The sequence below is a fragment of the Scyliorhinus torazame genome, chromosome 1, assembly GCF_047496885.1.
Source record: "Scyliorhinus torazame isolate Kashiwa2021f chromosome 1, sScyTor2.1, whole genome shotgun sequence".
In the NCBI taxonomy this organism is placed as follows: domain Eukaryota; kingdom Metazoa; phylum Chordata; class Chondrichthyes; order Carcharhiniformes; family Scyliorhinidae; genus Scyliorhinus; species Scyliorhinus torazame.
Genome location: NC_092707.1, coordinates 274,600,275 through 274,617,722, shown reverse-complemented (window position 1 = coordinate 274,617,722; position 17,448 = coordinate 274,600,275). Strand labels below are relative to the sequence as shown.

The 17,448-nt window shown below is 46.3% G+C and overlaps 1 protein-coding gene across 13 annotated transcripts in view; it reads left to right on the top strand.

The window, feature by feature from the left end:
• Positions 1–17,448, top strand: part of pak5 (p21 protein (Cdc42/Rac)-activated kinase 5) — a 458,196-nt gene that overhangs the window by 241,399 nt on the left and 199,349 nt on the right. For all 13 annotated transcript variants that reach the window (XM_072506274.1, XM_072506265.1, XM_072506242.1 and 10 more), the window contains one exon: positions 4,594–4,817. In XM_072506274.1, coding sequence (XP_072362375.1) covers positions 4,614–4,817 — 204 coding nt within the window. In that variant the 5' untranslated portion in view covers positions 4,594–4,613. The remainder of the gene's footprint in view (positions 1–4,593; positions 4,818–17,448) is intronic.

Sequence of the window (17,448 nt, the reverse complement as noted above, 5' to 3'; positions counted from 1 at the left end):
TTTGGTCTTCTCACGAGGACCCGGTACGCTCCCTCCACTTCCAGGGGGCCCGTTGGGGCCTCAGCTCCCATTAGCGTGTGGAGCATCGTGCTCACATAAGCCCCAACATCAGCTCCCTCTGCTCCTTCGGGGAGACCTAGAATCTGTAGGTTTTTCCTCCTCGAGCTGCCGAAACGTGCGGCTTAGCAGTGCATCACCGCAACCGGAAGTCCTCGCAAGTTCTTTTTTTAAATATATTTTATTACAAACATGTATCAAAACAGGTTCAGCGAATAAACACTCCGAGAAACATATTTCCCAACAATCAACTCTACAGTCTGTACAGAATTTTCCCCTTTTTCACCCCGCAGACCAACAGGCCCTCAAACACATTCACAAACATCCCCTACCTTTCCTCAAACCCCCCTAAAAAGCCCCTTAACTCATACTTATCTTCTCTAATCGCAGGAAGTCATACAGGTCACCCAACCAAACCGCTACCCCCAGTGGCGATGCCGACCGCCACTCCAAAATTTGCCGCTGTGCAGTCCGAGAGCATAGAGTCTCAATCTATGTGGCTGACCTGCTCTTCTACGTCTCGAACCCTCTAACCAGCATAGGAAAGGTAACAGGACTTCGTGGAGAATTTAGTGCCTTCTTGGCTTACAAACTCAACCTGGAAAAGAGCGAAATCTTCCCGGTGAACCCCTGAGAGGGAGGAGTGGAGCTGAAAGAACTACTGTTTAAAATGACCCAAACCATGTTCAGGTACCTGGGGATCCAAGTGGCCCACACCTGGAAGAGGCTCCACAAATGGAACCTCTCCAGCCTGGTGGAAGAGGTGAATGAACATGCTGCCTAGGTTCCTCTTTGTATTCAGATCATTCCTGATCTTCATCACCAAATCCTTCTTCACCAGGGTCGACTAGTTAACCCTGGGGGGGGGGGGGGGGAGTTCCACGGATACGCAAGACCATCTTACAGCGAGAGCAACACATGGCAGGCCTGGCCCCACCGAACCTCCTATTCTACCCCTAGGTGGCTAAGGACGTCGGAGGCGAACCTGGTCCGAGTGGAGCAGGTCCTCTGCACGGAGACATGTCTTCGAGTGCAGGCTACCCCACCCCCCAATCACCACCACACACACATACACACACACTCTCCAGGAGCCCGGTGGTAGTGGCTACACTAAGGACCGGAATTATTCAGGTGCCATTACAAGCTTGGCAAGATGTCCATAGTGGTCCCCCATCTGCAACAACCACAGCTCCACAACGGCGAGGATAGATGCCACATTTGGGACGTAGAGGGAGGACAGAGAGACACTGAGAGCGAAGGACATGTATGTTGATGATAGACTGCTGACCCTGGGGCAACTGACAGAGAGACTCCAATTCCCGAAAGGGAACGAGCTTCGATACCTGCAGATGCGTGACATTCTTCGCAAGGAGACAAAAACGTTCCCCCAGGGACCTGGATACACATTTCTGGACACAATAGTAGGGCTGGACTGGTTAGTGGGTGACATCTATGGATGATTCATGGAAAAGGTCAGGACTCCACTGGATGAGACCAGACGAAAACAGGAGAAGGAGCTGGCATGGAGATGAAGGGGAGGACTCTGGATCAAGGTGCTACACAGGATCAACTCCACCCCGTCTTGCACTGGCCTGAGCTAGATGCACCTCAAGATGGTGCACAGAGTGCTCCTTACTAAGACACGCATGAGTGGGTTCTTCCAGGAGGTTGAGGATAAGGATAAGTGTGAGCAGTGTCTGGGGGACCCGGCTCTGGTCCTGTCCCAGACTCAGAGTTTTAAACGGCCCTTTTCAAAGCCATGTTAAGGTTCGTGGAGCTGTGCCCATCTGTGGCAGTCTTCGGGGTGTCCGAGCAGGGAAGGGGGCGGACTCCCTGGCCTTCGCCTCACAGATTGCTAGGCTGGAAGTCAGCAGCGCTACCAGAGCCTCGAAGTGGCTCTGCGATCTGGCCGAGTTCCTGAAACTGGAAAAAATAAAATTTGCGATAAGGGGGTCCGGGGAGAGATTCCACAACATGTGGAAGAAGTCCACAAACCTCTTCACAGACCTGTTTGCAACCAGCAACTAATGGGTGGGGGGAGGGACAGATCGAAAGGGAAGGCAGGAGGAGAGGTAGGGGGAGGGATAAGTGTGTGTGTGTGTGTAGGGGGGGTTGCAGGGAGTACTGCCTGGATGAAAGGAAGCTCGCGTATAGCAGAGAAGAAACCGGGAGGAAGGTCACTCGCACAATTTATTGCCACTGTAATCCAAAATGCTTTCTATGCTTGAAATAAGCTGGCTTTCCCTCCTTTGTTTTTCTTCACATGATATAGTCCAATGGAGGATGAGCACTTACTGCTAGATTAAAATATTAACAAATTTGGTTAACAGTAAACTGGATTTTAACTTAAATTAGCTTTCACTGGAGGCTCCCTCTGAACCTTTTCCACTGTCCGATTATGACATTGTTATATTTTCAGCAGGTTGCACTCTGCAGTTGACTACAGAGGCATACTCATAAGTTTCTCTACTCCTTTTCTTCACAATTGCCAAGAATGCAGTTCCTTACCAACATGGTAACAAGCAGTGACCTTACAAACAATTAATAAAAACCTTCAAAACAGTTGGGAACTTCAAGTGCAAGTCATAAATCTGCCCCCTCTGCACTGGAGTGGAAAATTTCTAGTCAGTGCCTGATACCTTTGTAAATCCAGCCTCCAATGTGTTTCTACATTGAGTTTGACTTGGCTTTCATGCACAGCTTATTTAAGAGCACCTCTTAACAGTAGTTTGCATAACACAGCACAAACAGGCTATTCAAGTTTGACTTTTGAGCTCCATCTGAAGAAATGTTTTCGGATAAATTGATAATTGGAAGCATATTAGGCTGTCTCTAATTAGCGTCTTGAGTTTTGTTCAAATCATCATCCCAGCAAAGCACATGCTGATTCAATAGGTTCTCTATTCAGAAACAAAAAGAGAAACCACATTGTAGTATTCTGGATCGTCAATTTTGTTTGCTGTGCCATGGGCCATTTGGTTCTCTTTGTGTATTAGATTCTGTTACTAGGATCTCAGGGGATTACAAAAAGGACCTTGCGAGTTTGTGACACAATCACTGATTATATGACATTTTGGGGACAGTTTAGAAAAACATGCATGTCCAGAAAAACAATTTGTTTGTTAAAATACAAGTTGTTGTTGTTACGATACCGTTGTTAGGACTTTAAAAAAATCGTACCAAAATATGACAACAGGCGAGTTCAGAAAATATGCCCTCTTCCTGCTAATGATTGATTGATCATCATTAGGGGAATGGAAAGACTGATGGAAATGTTTTCAGTTAGCATCACTATTTTAGCATCATAAATACTTTGGTTTCATTTTTACTTGTATAAACAGAAATTTATGAGCAGTGTGCGAACTGCTAAATGTAAACCGCCTGTACAATGATTTGTCCAAGCTGAATTATTTGCTGATCCTACCCTTTAATTGCAAATGGATAAAGCACTCCTACATTTCAAAAGTACTTCATTAGCTTTAAAGCACTTTGAGATAGGAAAAGTGCTATATAAATGCCAGCCTTTTTTCCTTTTCAAAATACCAATCTTACTTATATAAGGGAGTTTTACGCAGCATCACAAGTCTGTTAACCTTTTAGGAATTGTATATGCGAGGTACCAAAGAATTATTGTTGGTGAATTACATGCATTTATAAAGCTGTATGATTCTGTTTTGACTATTGTTCTGTGAATCCTATGTGTCTGTTTTATGGGGTCAGCTTCCCTATTACATTGATGTCACACTGCTCTGCTTTTACATTTTTCAACCTTATGTGCCTGTCATGGATGAGTCGAAAGTATTCTATGAGACACTGATTTTGGCGCTTGCGCACCTAGTGTATTATGGGGGTCAACTAAGGGGTGGACGAGAAGGTGGTGGGCTGGCCACCTTAGCTTTCTTACACACCCCTCCACCCTGCTGAAAACACGTCCACCGGGGACACAAACTTCAGCCTATTCTGGGCACATTTTCCCAATTGCACACAAAACAGAAGCTCGACCCCTGATGGTTTTTAAGCAAATAACATAATTGCTGCACATTATAAAGTTGGAGGAAAACAAAATAGTAATGTCTAGTTCTGTTCTATTTCTTTATTGATGGTGATGCCGACATGCAACCTATGTGATGATGACATGAAAGTGGAAATTGAAATGTAAATCGGAGAAAAAGACCCTTAAGTATAGACATCTTTAAAACAAAACACCATTCAGCAGGCCGTCTTAAAGTGAGAGCGTACTGTACATCATTAACTTCTTAAAATGATTTGCTTTAAAGTTGCCTCAGTTCATATTTTTGCATCCACAAGAATAGACAAATGTTAAGTTCTCGTAATGCACATTTTGATATGTTTTCTAGTTTGTGCATTATTTGTTCCGTTTGGACTGCACCATTATCCTTCCCATTTCTCTGGTTTTGCACTTAAAATGGCACAAGTGACTTCTGTTTTCTTCCTTTCGCCATATTGTTTTCTTCCTTTCGCCATATTGTTATTAACAAACACTTCACAGCATCTTGTGCTCTAATATTGTTGCAGGTCCATTAGGATTTTCCAGTATGTTTGGAAAGAAGAAGAAACGTCTTGAAATCTCCGCACCTTCTAACTTTGAACATCGGGTTCATACTGGGTTTGACCACCACGAGCAGAAATTCACAGGACTTCCTCAACAATGGCAGAGCTTGCTTGCAGACACAGCGAATAGACCTAAACCTGTGGTTGATCCATCCTGTATAACTCCTATACAGTTAGCTCCTATGAAGGTACACGTTCAGCTCTTTTCATGCCGTAATTTCTGAGAAGCATTAACTTTTGCATTTAATTTTAATATATTGAAATTTTAGATCCTATGCAGGTACAGGTTCAATTCTGTGTGTTCTGATCTGCATTGACTTTTGCATTTAATTTTATTATACTGAAAGGTTAGATGTTTTTATCTATAACGTAACTATAAGATAGTCACAACTTGTGAACAGAGTTTGTGACAAACAGCCCATAAATACTGCATTCAAGCTTAACCATAACCTGGGACTTTTTTGTACTTCTGCCAAAATATTACTCAAAACATGGGAACTCTGATAATGTGTAATGTGCTAACAGTTCTTTTTCTACAAGGTAAATTAAGATACTTGATGAGAAAGGCTTGTTCTTCGAATCCCTGTTGCAAGGTTGAGGGCAGAAGAGTGAGTGGTTTATTAACATGAAAACGACTGCTGTGCTTTGGCTGTGTCCTGCCTCTTAACTGAAAATATTTTCGGACTCTTAATTGGTGTTACCATCCGCAATTCGTAAATATTGTTACTGTCTGCAGCCTGCATCACCCCTTTGTAGACCAGATTGTGTTGAAGACAGCAGGCTGCAATGGATTAAAAGGCTATTCTGCAGTACTATTTGATTAATCCAGGCACCAGAATCTTTGTGTGGGAATGCTGAGATCATACAACTCATGTTGAAGTTCACCACTTGTATGTAGGTTTCTCAGGGGGTGAATATCTAAGCCTGCAATGAATAGACTTGGTTACGATGGATGGGTAGCAATCATCCTTTCTGTTTTTTGGGCTTTTAAGTGATATTGGAACCATGGTTGCTGTAAAATAATGATCATAAAACTGACAGTAATAGATATGGTTCAATATGGAACCACAGAAAGGTTACGGCATCGAAAGAGGCCGCTCAGTCCATCGCGTCTGCGCCAGCCACAAAAAAAACAAAATAAAGAAAATAGCCACTCATTTTAATCCCACTTCCCAGCACCTATCCCTTGGCTTGTAGGTTCCATTTCAGGTGCAGATCCGGGTACCTTTTAAATAATTGAGCATTTCTGCCTCAGCCAACAATTCGGGCAGTGAATTCCAGACGCCCAATACCCTCTGGGTGAAAAAGTTTCCCCCTTGTTCCCTCTAATTGTTCTACCAATCACCTTAAATCTATGCCCCCTGGTAATTGATCCCTCATCTTTGGGGAACGTCTTTCCTGTCTACTCTATCGAGGCGCCTCATAATTTTGTGCACCTCGAATAGGCCACACTTCGGCCTCCTCTGTTCAATGGAACACAACCATAAGCGATCCAATTGTCTTCATAATGCAGAAGGAGGCCATTCTACCCAGCGAATCTGCACCGACCTTCCGAAAAAGCTCTCTACCTAGGCCTATTCCCTCTCAGTGGGCGGTGTGGTAACTGTTGTATCTATCACATACGAGATGTAATACGGTAAGGCTCCTGTACTACAGGTACGGGGGTAGATCCCTGCCTGCTGGCTCCGCCCAGTAGGCAGAGTATAAATGTGTGCGCTCACCGAGCTGCAGCCATTTCGGCAGCAGCTGCAGGAGGCTACACATCTCTGCTTAATAAAGCCTCAATTAGACTCCACTCTTGTCTCGTCGTAATTGATAGTGCATCAGGCGGCACAGTCATTAGCACTGTTGCTTCAGAGCACCATGGACCCTGGTTATATTCCCGGCTTGGGCCACTGTCTGTGTGGAGTCTGCACATTCTCCCTGTGTCTGAGTGGGTTTCCTCTGGGTGCTCCGGTTTCCTCCCACAAGACCCAAAAGACATGCATGTTAGGTGAATTAGACATTCTGAATTCTCCCTCTGTGTACCCGAACAGGTGCCGGAGTGTGGCAACCAGGGGATTTTCACAGTAACTTAATTGCAGTGTTAATGTAAACCTACTTGTGACACTAATAAATATTATTATATCCCCGTAACCCTGTGCATTAATCCATCTAACCTTCATGTCTTTGGACTGTGGGAGGGAACCGGAGCACCCGGAGGAAACCCACGCAGACACGGGGCGAATGTGCAACTCCACACAAGTCGCCCTAGGCTGGAATCGAACCCGGGTCCGGAGGCTCCAGTGCTAACTACTGTGGTGCCCATTCAGAGACCTGTGGACATGCACGCCAAGGTTTCTACCTTTCTATACCCCTCTCAATATCCTCCCACTTACTGTTTGTTCCCTAGCTTTGTTTGCCCTCCCTAAATGCATTACCTTACACTTCTCCGGATTGAATTCCATTTGCCACTTTACCGCCCACTCAACAAAACCATTGATATAATTCTGGAGACAAGAGCTATCCTTTTCACTATCAACTACATGGCCAGTTTTTGTGACTGGGTCTCTGAATTACTAGTCCAGTAACAATATCACCACACCACCGCCTCCCCCGTGGCTGTCTTAAGCTTTATTTTCTGCTTTATCTTACCCTGCGTGTTTCTGGATGACCAGGGTGCCCTCGATTTAGCAGTGCAATCCTTTTTCTTTCTGGGTACATGTCTGTACTGTGCCTGTAGACTCTCACTTTTAAATGCCTCCCACTGATTTGCCACAATTTTCCTTTCTACTAGCTGTATTCAGCCAACTTTTTCCAGTTCACATCTTAGGTTTGCAATATTTGTCTTTACCCAACTTAGCCATGAATGGTGGCGGACAATTAAACAACTCACTGGAGGAAGAGGCTCCATAAATATCCCCATCCTCAATGATGGGGGAGGCCAGCAAGTAAGTGAAAAAAATATGGCTGAGGCATTTGCTACCACCTTCAGCCAGAAATATCGAGTGGATGTCCATGTCGGCATCTTCTGGAGATCCCCAGCATCACAGATGCTTGTCTTCATAGAATTCGATTCACTCCACATGATATCAAGAAAGGGCTGAAGGCACTGGATACTGCAAAGGCTATGGACCCTGACATGATTCCGGCAATAGTCCTGAAGGCTTGTGCTTCAGAACTTGCCATGCCCCTAGCCAAGTTGTTCCAGCACAGCTTCAAAACTGGCATCTACCCGGCAATGTGGAAAATTGCTCAGGTATTTCCATATTACGATCTTAGACCAGACCCCAACATTTGCTAGGATACCAGACAGAAACTCCAATATTCTATGTAATTTGTAAGACTGTGAGGAAAGTTTGCTTTGCTCCAGGAGTGACTCCATGCACAAATGGGGATATGGTATATTAAAACAAACTTTGTTATGAACATAGCGTTAAACTAATCTTAACATTATGTAAGAAATAGCTTAAAATTACATGTTAAACAATGCTTAACAGTAAAAGGAAACACCTTAACTCCTAACTACTATATTTTATCACAAATCAAGTAAAATCCATCAGAGGTCAAAATCCACTTTTAAATACATTTAGCAAGTAAAGGAATACTTGCTGGCCAGAGATATATTGGAGAAACTGCTTTGAGAGAGAGAGATCCTTCAGGAAACAGCCTGCACAGTCTTGCCTGTGCCAAACTACTGTTTAGCTTCCCAGCATTTTGTAAAAAGCTCCTGTTCTGTTCACAACAAAATCTAAACTGAAACTCAACACCTGACTGCTGCAGCCCCTGGAGCCTTTTATTACCTGTATCATCTCTATCCCATCTCTATGACCATCTAAATTAAGGCTAATCACAACCCCTCAATTATTTAAACCCCAAGAAATCTTCTTTCAATAAACAAAATTCCATTCGCCCTATTTAGTTAAACACTATACATGGTTTGAATGAATGATGATCACATTTTCCCTATGCTTTAATTACCCCTTCTGTAGCCAAACTGTCTGCCTGTATTTTAAACCAGGATTTAAAAAACCCTTATTGCAGTAAATGATTACACATACTACCCCAAGCTTTTAACCATTACTGCACAAGATACATATCATACCATATATACCTGAAATTCCTACATTCATTACATCCTGTACACAAGAAACAGGACAAATCCAACCCGGCCAGTTACCGTCCCATCAGTCTACTCTTGATCATCAGTAATGTTATGGAGGGGGTCATCAACAATGCAATCAAAGGGTAGCACGGTGGCACAGTTGTTAGCACTGCTCTCTGACGGCGCTGAGGTCCCAGGTTTGATCCCGGGGCTCTGGGTCACTGCCCGTGTGAAGTTTGCACATTCTCCACATGTTTGCGTGGGTTTCGCCCCCACAACCCAAAGATGTGCAGGCTAGGTGGATTGGCCATGCTAAATTGCCCCTTAATTGGAAAAAATAAATTGGGTACTCTAAATTTTTTTTTAAAAATGCAATCAAGCGGCAATTTCTTAGCAACAACCTGTCACAGTTCATGCCCAAATGCAACAAGACCTGAACAACATCCGGGCTTGGGCTGACAAGTGGCAAGTAACATTCACACCACACAAGGGCCAGACAATAACAATTTCCAACAAGATAGAATCGTAACTATCACCCCTTGACATTTAATGGCTGAACCCCCCACTATCAATGTCCTGGGGGGGTTATCATTGACGAGATACTTAACTGGACTAGATAAATATAGATATTGTGGCTACAGGAGCAATCAGGCTAGGAGTCCTGCGGTGAGTATCTCTCCTCCTGACTCCCTAAAGCCTGTCCACAATCGACAAGGCCAAAGTCAGGTGTGTGGTGGAATATTCGCCACTTATCTCTACCATCTGGAAGGACAGGGGTAGCAGACATATGGGAACACCACCACCTGGAAGTTCCCTCCAAGCCGCTCACCATCCTGACTTGCAAATATATCGTAGTCCCTTCACTGTCGCTGGGTCAAAATCCTGGAACTTCCTCCCTGACAATACAATGGGTGTACCTATACCACATGGACTAAGAAGTACAAGAAGGTGTCTCACCACCGCCTCCTCAAGGGCATAAGGGTTTGGCAATAAATGCTGGCCAACCAGCATCACTCCACATCCCATGAATTAATACATTTTTAATAAAAGAACTTTTACTCCTGTTCAACCTATGGTCTATCTCTATGCTCACAGAACAGAGTGATATTCATTTTTTTTTAAAAAAGTACTTTATTCCAAACATGTGTAAAAACAGCAAAATATAAAATACACACTTCATACAATCATAGCCCACAATTTGTACAGGTTTTCCCGTTTTTTTCTCTCTTCCCCCCCAACCCCCAGCGGCTTATCTGACCTCCAAATTAACAGGATCCATCACCGCACAATTAGAGAGGCGAAGGGCACAACATCGGCCCCCTTCCCCTCCAGAAGCTCCAGCACTTCAGATACCCCAAATATTGCCACCATAGGGTCTGGGTTGACCTCCACCCCACTATCTTAGATCATGTCCCAAAGGCCACAATATCTCTCCAGCTTCTTGCAACTCCAGAAGATTATTAAAAAAATTTTTTTTTTACAGTACCCAATTATTTATTTTCCCAATTAAGGGGCAATTTAGCGTGGCCAGTCCACCTAACCTGCACATCTTTGGGTTGGGGGGGTGAAATCCATGCAGACATGGGGAGAATGTGCACACTCCACACGGACAGTGACCCAGGGCCAGGATTCGAACCCGGGTCCTCAGCACAGCAGTCCCAGTGCTAACCACTGCACCACATGCCATCTCGCAACCCCAGAGGACTTTACGCCCCTGCCCACACTTCTCACACGCATCGGCCACCTCCCACCCCGCCCCCAGAAGATCACGCTCATCCTCACCTGAGTCACCACCTTGAGCTGAATCAAGCTCGTCCATGCACAGGAGGAGGTTGAGTTCACCCTCTGCATCGCCTCACACCACAATCCCCAGCCTATTTCCCCCCCTCCCCCAACTCCTGCTCCCATTTGTTCTTGATCCTCACCACTTGCACCCCATCCTGCCCTCCAGTACATCATCAATCCTGCCCTCCCCCAACTCATTCAGGAGCAGCAGTTGCTCCAGTAAAATGTACTCCGCCAACCTGGGAAATACCCTCCACTCTTTTCGTGCAAAGACCACACCTGCATATATCTAAACTTACTGCCCCTCAGACACTCGAGCCTCTCCCGCAACACAACCAGACCCGCAAACGTCCCTTTCGAGTAAAGTCCCTAATGCTCCCTCCACTTCCCATATACACCATCCATCTCCCCGAGCGTGAACCTGTGGTTTTCACACAGTGGCGTCAACATCGATGTCTCCTCAGCTGATTCCACACCCTGACCGTATACTCCCCAGAACCAATGGCAGTGGGGCCATCACCATGACCTGGATGACTGGATCCCTTGCAGGAATCCTCCTCCAGGTTGACCCTCTCCACGCCCCACACCCCAACCCCAACCACCACCTCACCTTCTCCACATTCATTACCCAGTAATAGTGCAGCAGATTCAGGAGCACAAGGGCAGCACGGTAGCACACATGGCTAGCACTGTGGCTTCACAGCGCCAGGGTCCCAGGTTCGATTCCCCGCTGGGTCACTGTCTGTGCGGAGTCTGCACGTTCTCCCCGTGTCTGCGTGGGTTTCCTCCGGGTGCTCAGGTTTCCTCCTACAGTCCAAAGACGTGCATGTTAGGTGGATTGGCCATGCTAAATTAGTGTCCAAAAAAGGTAGGGGGGTTTTGGGGATACGATGGAAGTGAGGGTTTAAGTGGGTCGGTGCAGACTCTGGGCCGAATGGCCTCCTTCTGCACTGTATGTTCTATGTATGTATCTATGTATGTATCGATGTACAAGCCTCCCTTTCTGTCTCTGCCTCTGCAACAGAACCCTCTTTACCCTCGACGCCTTCCTGCCCATATGAACTCCGAGATCACTGCCTCCAACCTCCAGAAGAAGGCCTTAAGGAGAAAGATTGGGAAGGTCTGGAAAACAAAACGGAATCTTGGCAGCACATTCATCGTTACCACCTGCACCCTACTTGCTAATGTCAGGTGCAACGTATCCCACTTCTGGGGCTGGTTTAGCACAGGGCTAAATAGCTGGCTTTTAAAGCAGAGCAAGACAGGCCAGCAGCGCGGGTTCAATTCCCGTACCAGCCTCCTCGAACAGGCGCCGGAATGTGGCGACTAGGGGCTTTTCACAGTAACGTAATTTGAAGCTTACTTGTGACAGCGATTTTCATTTCATTTTTTTTCATTTCTTGAAATCTCCCTTAGTCTCCTCCACTAACGTTGTCAAATTCCACCTGGGCATCGTAGCCCATTCTCACATCACTCAAGTCCCCAAATCCCTAAACTTCTCCCCGGCTACCCTAAACGACAACACCTGCAAAATTGGCCCCGCCGCATTCACTGAAAACACCTCACCCTTCCTGACATTTAGCTTATACCCAGAGAAGGCCCCAAACTCTCCAATAGCCCCATGATCCTACCCGAACTCTCCAGCAGGTCCGACACAAACAAAAACAGGTCGTCGGTGTATAATGACACCCAGTTTTCCTTGAACCCTCTCACAATCCCCTGCCACTCCATAGACCCCAGAAGGGCCATCGCCAAGGGCTCAATCGCAGACGCGAACAACAGTGACGACAATGGGCACCTCTGCCTTGTTCCCCTGTGCAGTCCAAAACTTGGTGAACTCATCTCACTCGTGTGTACACTTGCCATCAGGGATATATACAAAAGACGCACCCAAGCTACAAATTTCGGTCCAAACCCAAACCTTCCCAAAATTTCAAATAAACACCTGCACTCCACTCAACCAAAGCCCTTCTCCGCATACATAGAAACAATAACCTCCCCCCCATTACAAAACCCGTTTGGTCCTCAGAAACACCCCTGGCACACATCCCTCCATCTTCCCGCCAACAACTTTAGCCAGTACTTTCATGTCCGTATTCAACAAATGGGCCTGTATGGCACACAGTCCAGCAGATCCTTCCCCTTCTTCATACATAGAACATAGAACATAGAACAATACAGCGCAGTACAGGCCCTTCGGCCCACGATGTTGCACCGAAACAAAAGCCATCTAACCTACACTATGCCATTATCATCCATATGTTTATCCAATAAACTTTTAAATGCCCTCAATGTTGGCGAGTTCACTACTGTAGCAGGTAGGGCATTCCACGGCCTCACTACTCTTTGCGTAAAGAACCTACCTCTGACCTCTGTCCTATATCTATTACCCCTCAGTTTAAAGTTATGTCCCCTCGTGCCAGCCATATCCATCCGCGGGAGAAGGCTCTCACTGTCCACCCTATCCAACCCCCTGATCATTTTGTATGCCTCTATTAAGTCTCCTCTTAACCTTCTTCTCTCCAATGAAAACAACCTCAAGTCCATCAGCCTTTCCTCATAAGATTTTCCCTCCATACCAGGCAACATCCTGGTAAATCTCCTCTGCACACGCTCCAAAGCCTCCACGTCCTTCCTATAATGCGGTGACCAGAACTGTACGCAATACTCCAAATGCGGCCGTACCAGAGTTCTGTACAGCTGCAACATGACCTCCCGACTCCGGAACTCAATCCCTCTACCAATAAAGGCCAACACTCCATAGGCCTTCTTCACAACCCTATCAACCTGGGTGGCAACTTTCAGGGATCTATGTACATGGACACCTAGATCCCTCTGCTCATCCACACTTTCAAGAACTTTACCATTCGCCAAATATTCCGCATTCCTGTTATTCCTTCCAAAGTGAATCACCTCACACTTCTCTACATTAAACTCCATTTGCCACCTCTCAGCCCAGCTCTGCAGCTTATCTATATCCCTCTGTAACCTGCTACATCCTTCCACACTATCGACAACACCACCGACTTTAGTATCGTCTGCAAATTTACTCACCCACCCTTCTGCGCCTTCCTCTAGGTCATTGATAAAAATGACAAACAGCAACGGCCCCAGAACAGATCCTTGTGGTACGCCACTTGTAACTGTACTCCATTCTGAACATATCCCATCAACCACCACCCTCTGTCTTCTTTCAGCTAGCCAATTTCTGATCCACATCTCTAAATCACCCTCAATCCCCAGCCTCCGTATTTTTTGCAATAGCCTACCGTGGGGAACCTTATCAAACGCTTTGCTGAAATCCATATACACCACATCAACTGCTCTACCCTCGTCTACCTGTTCAGTCACCTTCTCAAAGAACTCAATAAGGTTTGTGAGGCATGACCTACCCTTCACAAAGCCATGCTGACTATCCCTGATCATATTATTCCTATCTAGATGATTATAAATCTTGTCTCTTATAATCCCCTCCAAGACTTTACCCACTACAGACGTGAGGCTCACCGGTCTATAGTTGCCGGGGTTGTCTCTGCTCCCCTTTTTGAACAAAGGGACCACATTTGCTGTCCTCCAGTCCTCTGGCACTATTCCTGTAGCCAATGATGACATAAAAATCAAAGCCAAAGGTCCAGCAATCTCTTCCCTGGCCTCCCAGAGAATCCTAGGATAAATCCCATCAGGTCCCGGGGACTTATTTATTTTCAGCCTGTCCAGAATTGCCAACACCTCTTCCCTACGTACCTCAATGCCATCTATTCTATTAGCCTGGGGCTCAGCATTCTCCTCCACAACATTATCTTTTTCCTGAGTGAATACTGACGAAAAATATTCATTTAGTATCTCGCCTATCTCTTCAGACTCCACACACAATTTCCCATCCCTGTCCTTGACTGGTCCTACTCTTTCCCTAGTCATTCGCTTATTCCTGACATACCTATAGAAAGCTTTTGGGTTTTCCTTGATCCTTCCTGCCAAATTCTTCTCATGTCCCCTCCTTGCTCGTCTTAGCTCTCTCTTTAGATCCTTCCTCGCTACCTTGTAACTATCCATCGCCCCAACCGAAACTTCACACTTCATCTTCACATAGGCCTCCTTCTTCCTCTTAACAAGAGATTCCACTTCCTTGGTAAACCATGGTTCCCTCACTCGACGCCTTCCTCCCTGTCTGACCGGTACATACTTATCAAGAACACGCAGTAGCTGATCCTTGAACAAGCCCCACTTATCCAGTGTGCCCAACACTTGCAGCCTACTTCTCCACCTTATCCCCCCCAAGTCACGTCTAATGGCATCATAATTGCCCTTCCCCCAGCTATAACTCTTGCCCTGCGGTGTATACTTATCCCTTTCCATCATTAACGTAAACGTCACCGAATTGTGGTCACTGTCCCCAAAGTGCTCTCCTACCTCCAAATCCAACACCTGGCCTGGTTCATTACCCAAAACCAAATCCAACGTGGCCTCGCCTCTTGTTGGCCTGTCAACATATTGTTTCAGGAAACCCTCCTGCACACACTGTACAGAAAACGACCCATCTATTGTACTCGAACTATATCTTTTCCAGTCAATATTTGGAAAGTTAAAGTCTCCCATAATAACTACCCTGTTACTTTCACTCATATCCAGAATCATCTTCGCCATCCTTTCCTCTACATCCCTAGAACTATTAGGAGGCCTATAAAAAACTCCCAACAGGGTGACCTCTCCTTTCCTGTTTCTAACTTCAGCCCATACTACCTCGGAAGAAGAGTCCCCATCTAGCATCCTCTCCGCCACCGTAATACTGCTCTTGACTAGCAGCGCCACACCTCCCCTTCTTTTGCCTCCTTCTCTGAGCTTACTAAAACACCTGAACCCCGGAACCTGCAACATCCATTCCTGTCCCTGCTCTATCCATGTCTCCGAAATGGCCACAACATCGAAGTCCCAGGTACCAACCCATGCTGCCAGTTCCCCTACCTTGTTTCGTATACTCCTGGCATTGAAGTAGACACACTTCAAACCACCTACCTGAACACTGGCCCCCTCCTGCGACGTCAAATCTGTGCTCCTGACCTCTATACTCTCATTCTCCCTTACCCTAAAACTACAATCCAGGTTCCCATGCCCCTGCTGCATTAGTTTAAACCCCCCCAAAGAGCACTAACAAATCTCCCCCCCAGGATATTTGTGCCCCTCAGGTTCAGATGTAGACCATCCTGTCTGTAGAGGTCCCACCTTCCCCAGAAAGAGCCCCAGTTATCCAAAAATCTGAATCCCTCCCGCCTGCACCATCCCTGTAGCCACGTGTTTAAATGCTCTCTCTCCCTATTCCTCATCTCACTATCACGTGGCACGGGCAACAACCCAGAGATAACAACTCTGTTTGTTCTAGTTCTGAGCTTCCATCCTAGCTCCCTGAAAGCCTGCCTGACATCCTTGTCCCCTTTCCTACCTATGTCGTTAGTGCCAATGTGGACCACGACTTGGGGCTGCTCCCCCTCCCCCCTAAGGACCCGGAAAACACGATCCGAGACATCACGTACCCTTGCACCTGGGAGGCACATACCAAACGCGAGTCTCTCACGCTCCCACAAAATCTCCTATCTGTGCCCCTGACTATAGAGTCCCCAATTACTAATGCTCTGCTCCTCTTCCCCCCTTCCCTTCTGAGCAACAGGGACAGACTCCGTGCCAGAGGCCCGTACCCCATGGCTTACCCCTGGTAAGTCCCCCCCCCCCACAAGTATCCAAAGCGGTATACTTGTTTCTGAGGGGAACAACCGCAGGGGATCCCTGCACTGACTGCTTTTTCCCAGTCCCTCTTACAGTTACCCACCTATCTCCAATCTTTGGTGTAACTAATTCCCTGAAGCTGCTATCTATGACCCCTTCTGCCTCCCGAATGATCCGAAGTTCTTCCAACTCCAGCTCCAGTTCCCTAACTCGGTCTTGGAGGAGCTGGAGATGGCAACACTTCCTGCAGGTAAAATCAGCAGGGACACTAACTGCATCCCTCACCTCAAACATCCTGCAGGAGGAACATTGCACTCCCTTCCCTGCCATTCGTCTAACTTTCTACCAAGATCTGGCTAACAACTAAATTAAATTTTTATAAAAATTTAGTGTAATCAGGATTAGTGTAATCAACGTCTGTGTGGTAGTCACCACTGTTGTATTATATTGTATATATGGGTATTACGGTAAGGCCCCTGTACTACTGGTATGGAGGTAGATCCCTGCCTGCTGGCTCCGCCCAGGAGGCGGAGTATAAATATGTGTGCTGTCAGAACAGCAGCCATTTCGTAAGCTGCTGTAGGAGGCCACACATCTCTGTGTAATAAAGCCTCGATTACATTCTTCTCTCATCTCGTCGTAATTGATAGTGCATCAGTCTGTGTCAGCATCTCTGGCAACTCCTCCTTCTCCAATGCCTCCCTAAACATCCCCAACAAATGAGGTGCTAACTCTGCCACAAACGCCTTATAGAACTCCGCCGGGAAGCCGTCTGAACAAAGAAAAGTACAGCACAGGAACAGGCCCTTCGGGCCTCCAAGCCTGTGCCAATCATGATGCTCTAACTTTTTAAAAAACCCTTACTAGGTCCGTATCCCTCTGTTTTCTCCCTATTCATGTATCCATCCAGATGCCTCTTAAATGTTGCTAGTGCCTGCTTCCACCACATCCTCTGGCAGCGCGTTCCAGGCACCCACCACTCTCGTGAAAAACTTACCCCGCACAGCTTCCTTAAACTTTCCCCCTCTCACCTTGAACCTGTGCGCCCTTGTAATTGCCACTTCGACCCTTTAAAAAAGCCTCTGACTATCCACCCTGTCTATGCCTCTCATAATTCTGTAGCCTCTGTCTTTCCAGTGAAATCAATCGTAGTTTATTCAACCTCTCCTCATAGCCAACACCCTCGAGACCAGGCAGCATCCTGGTGAACTTTCGTTGCATTCTCTTCAAAG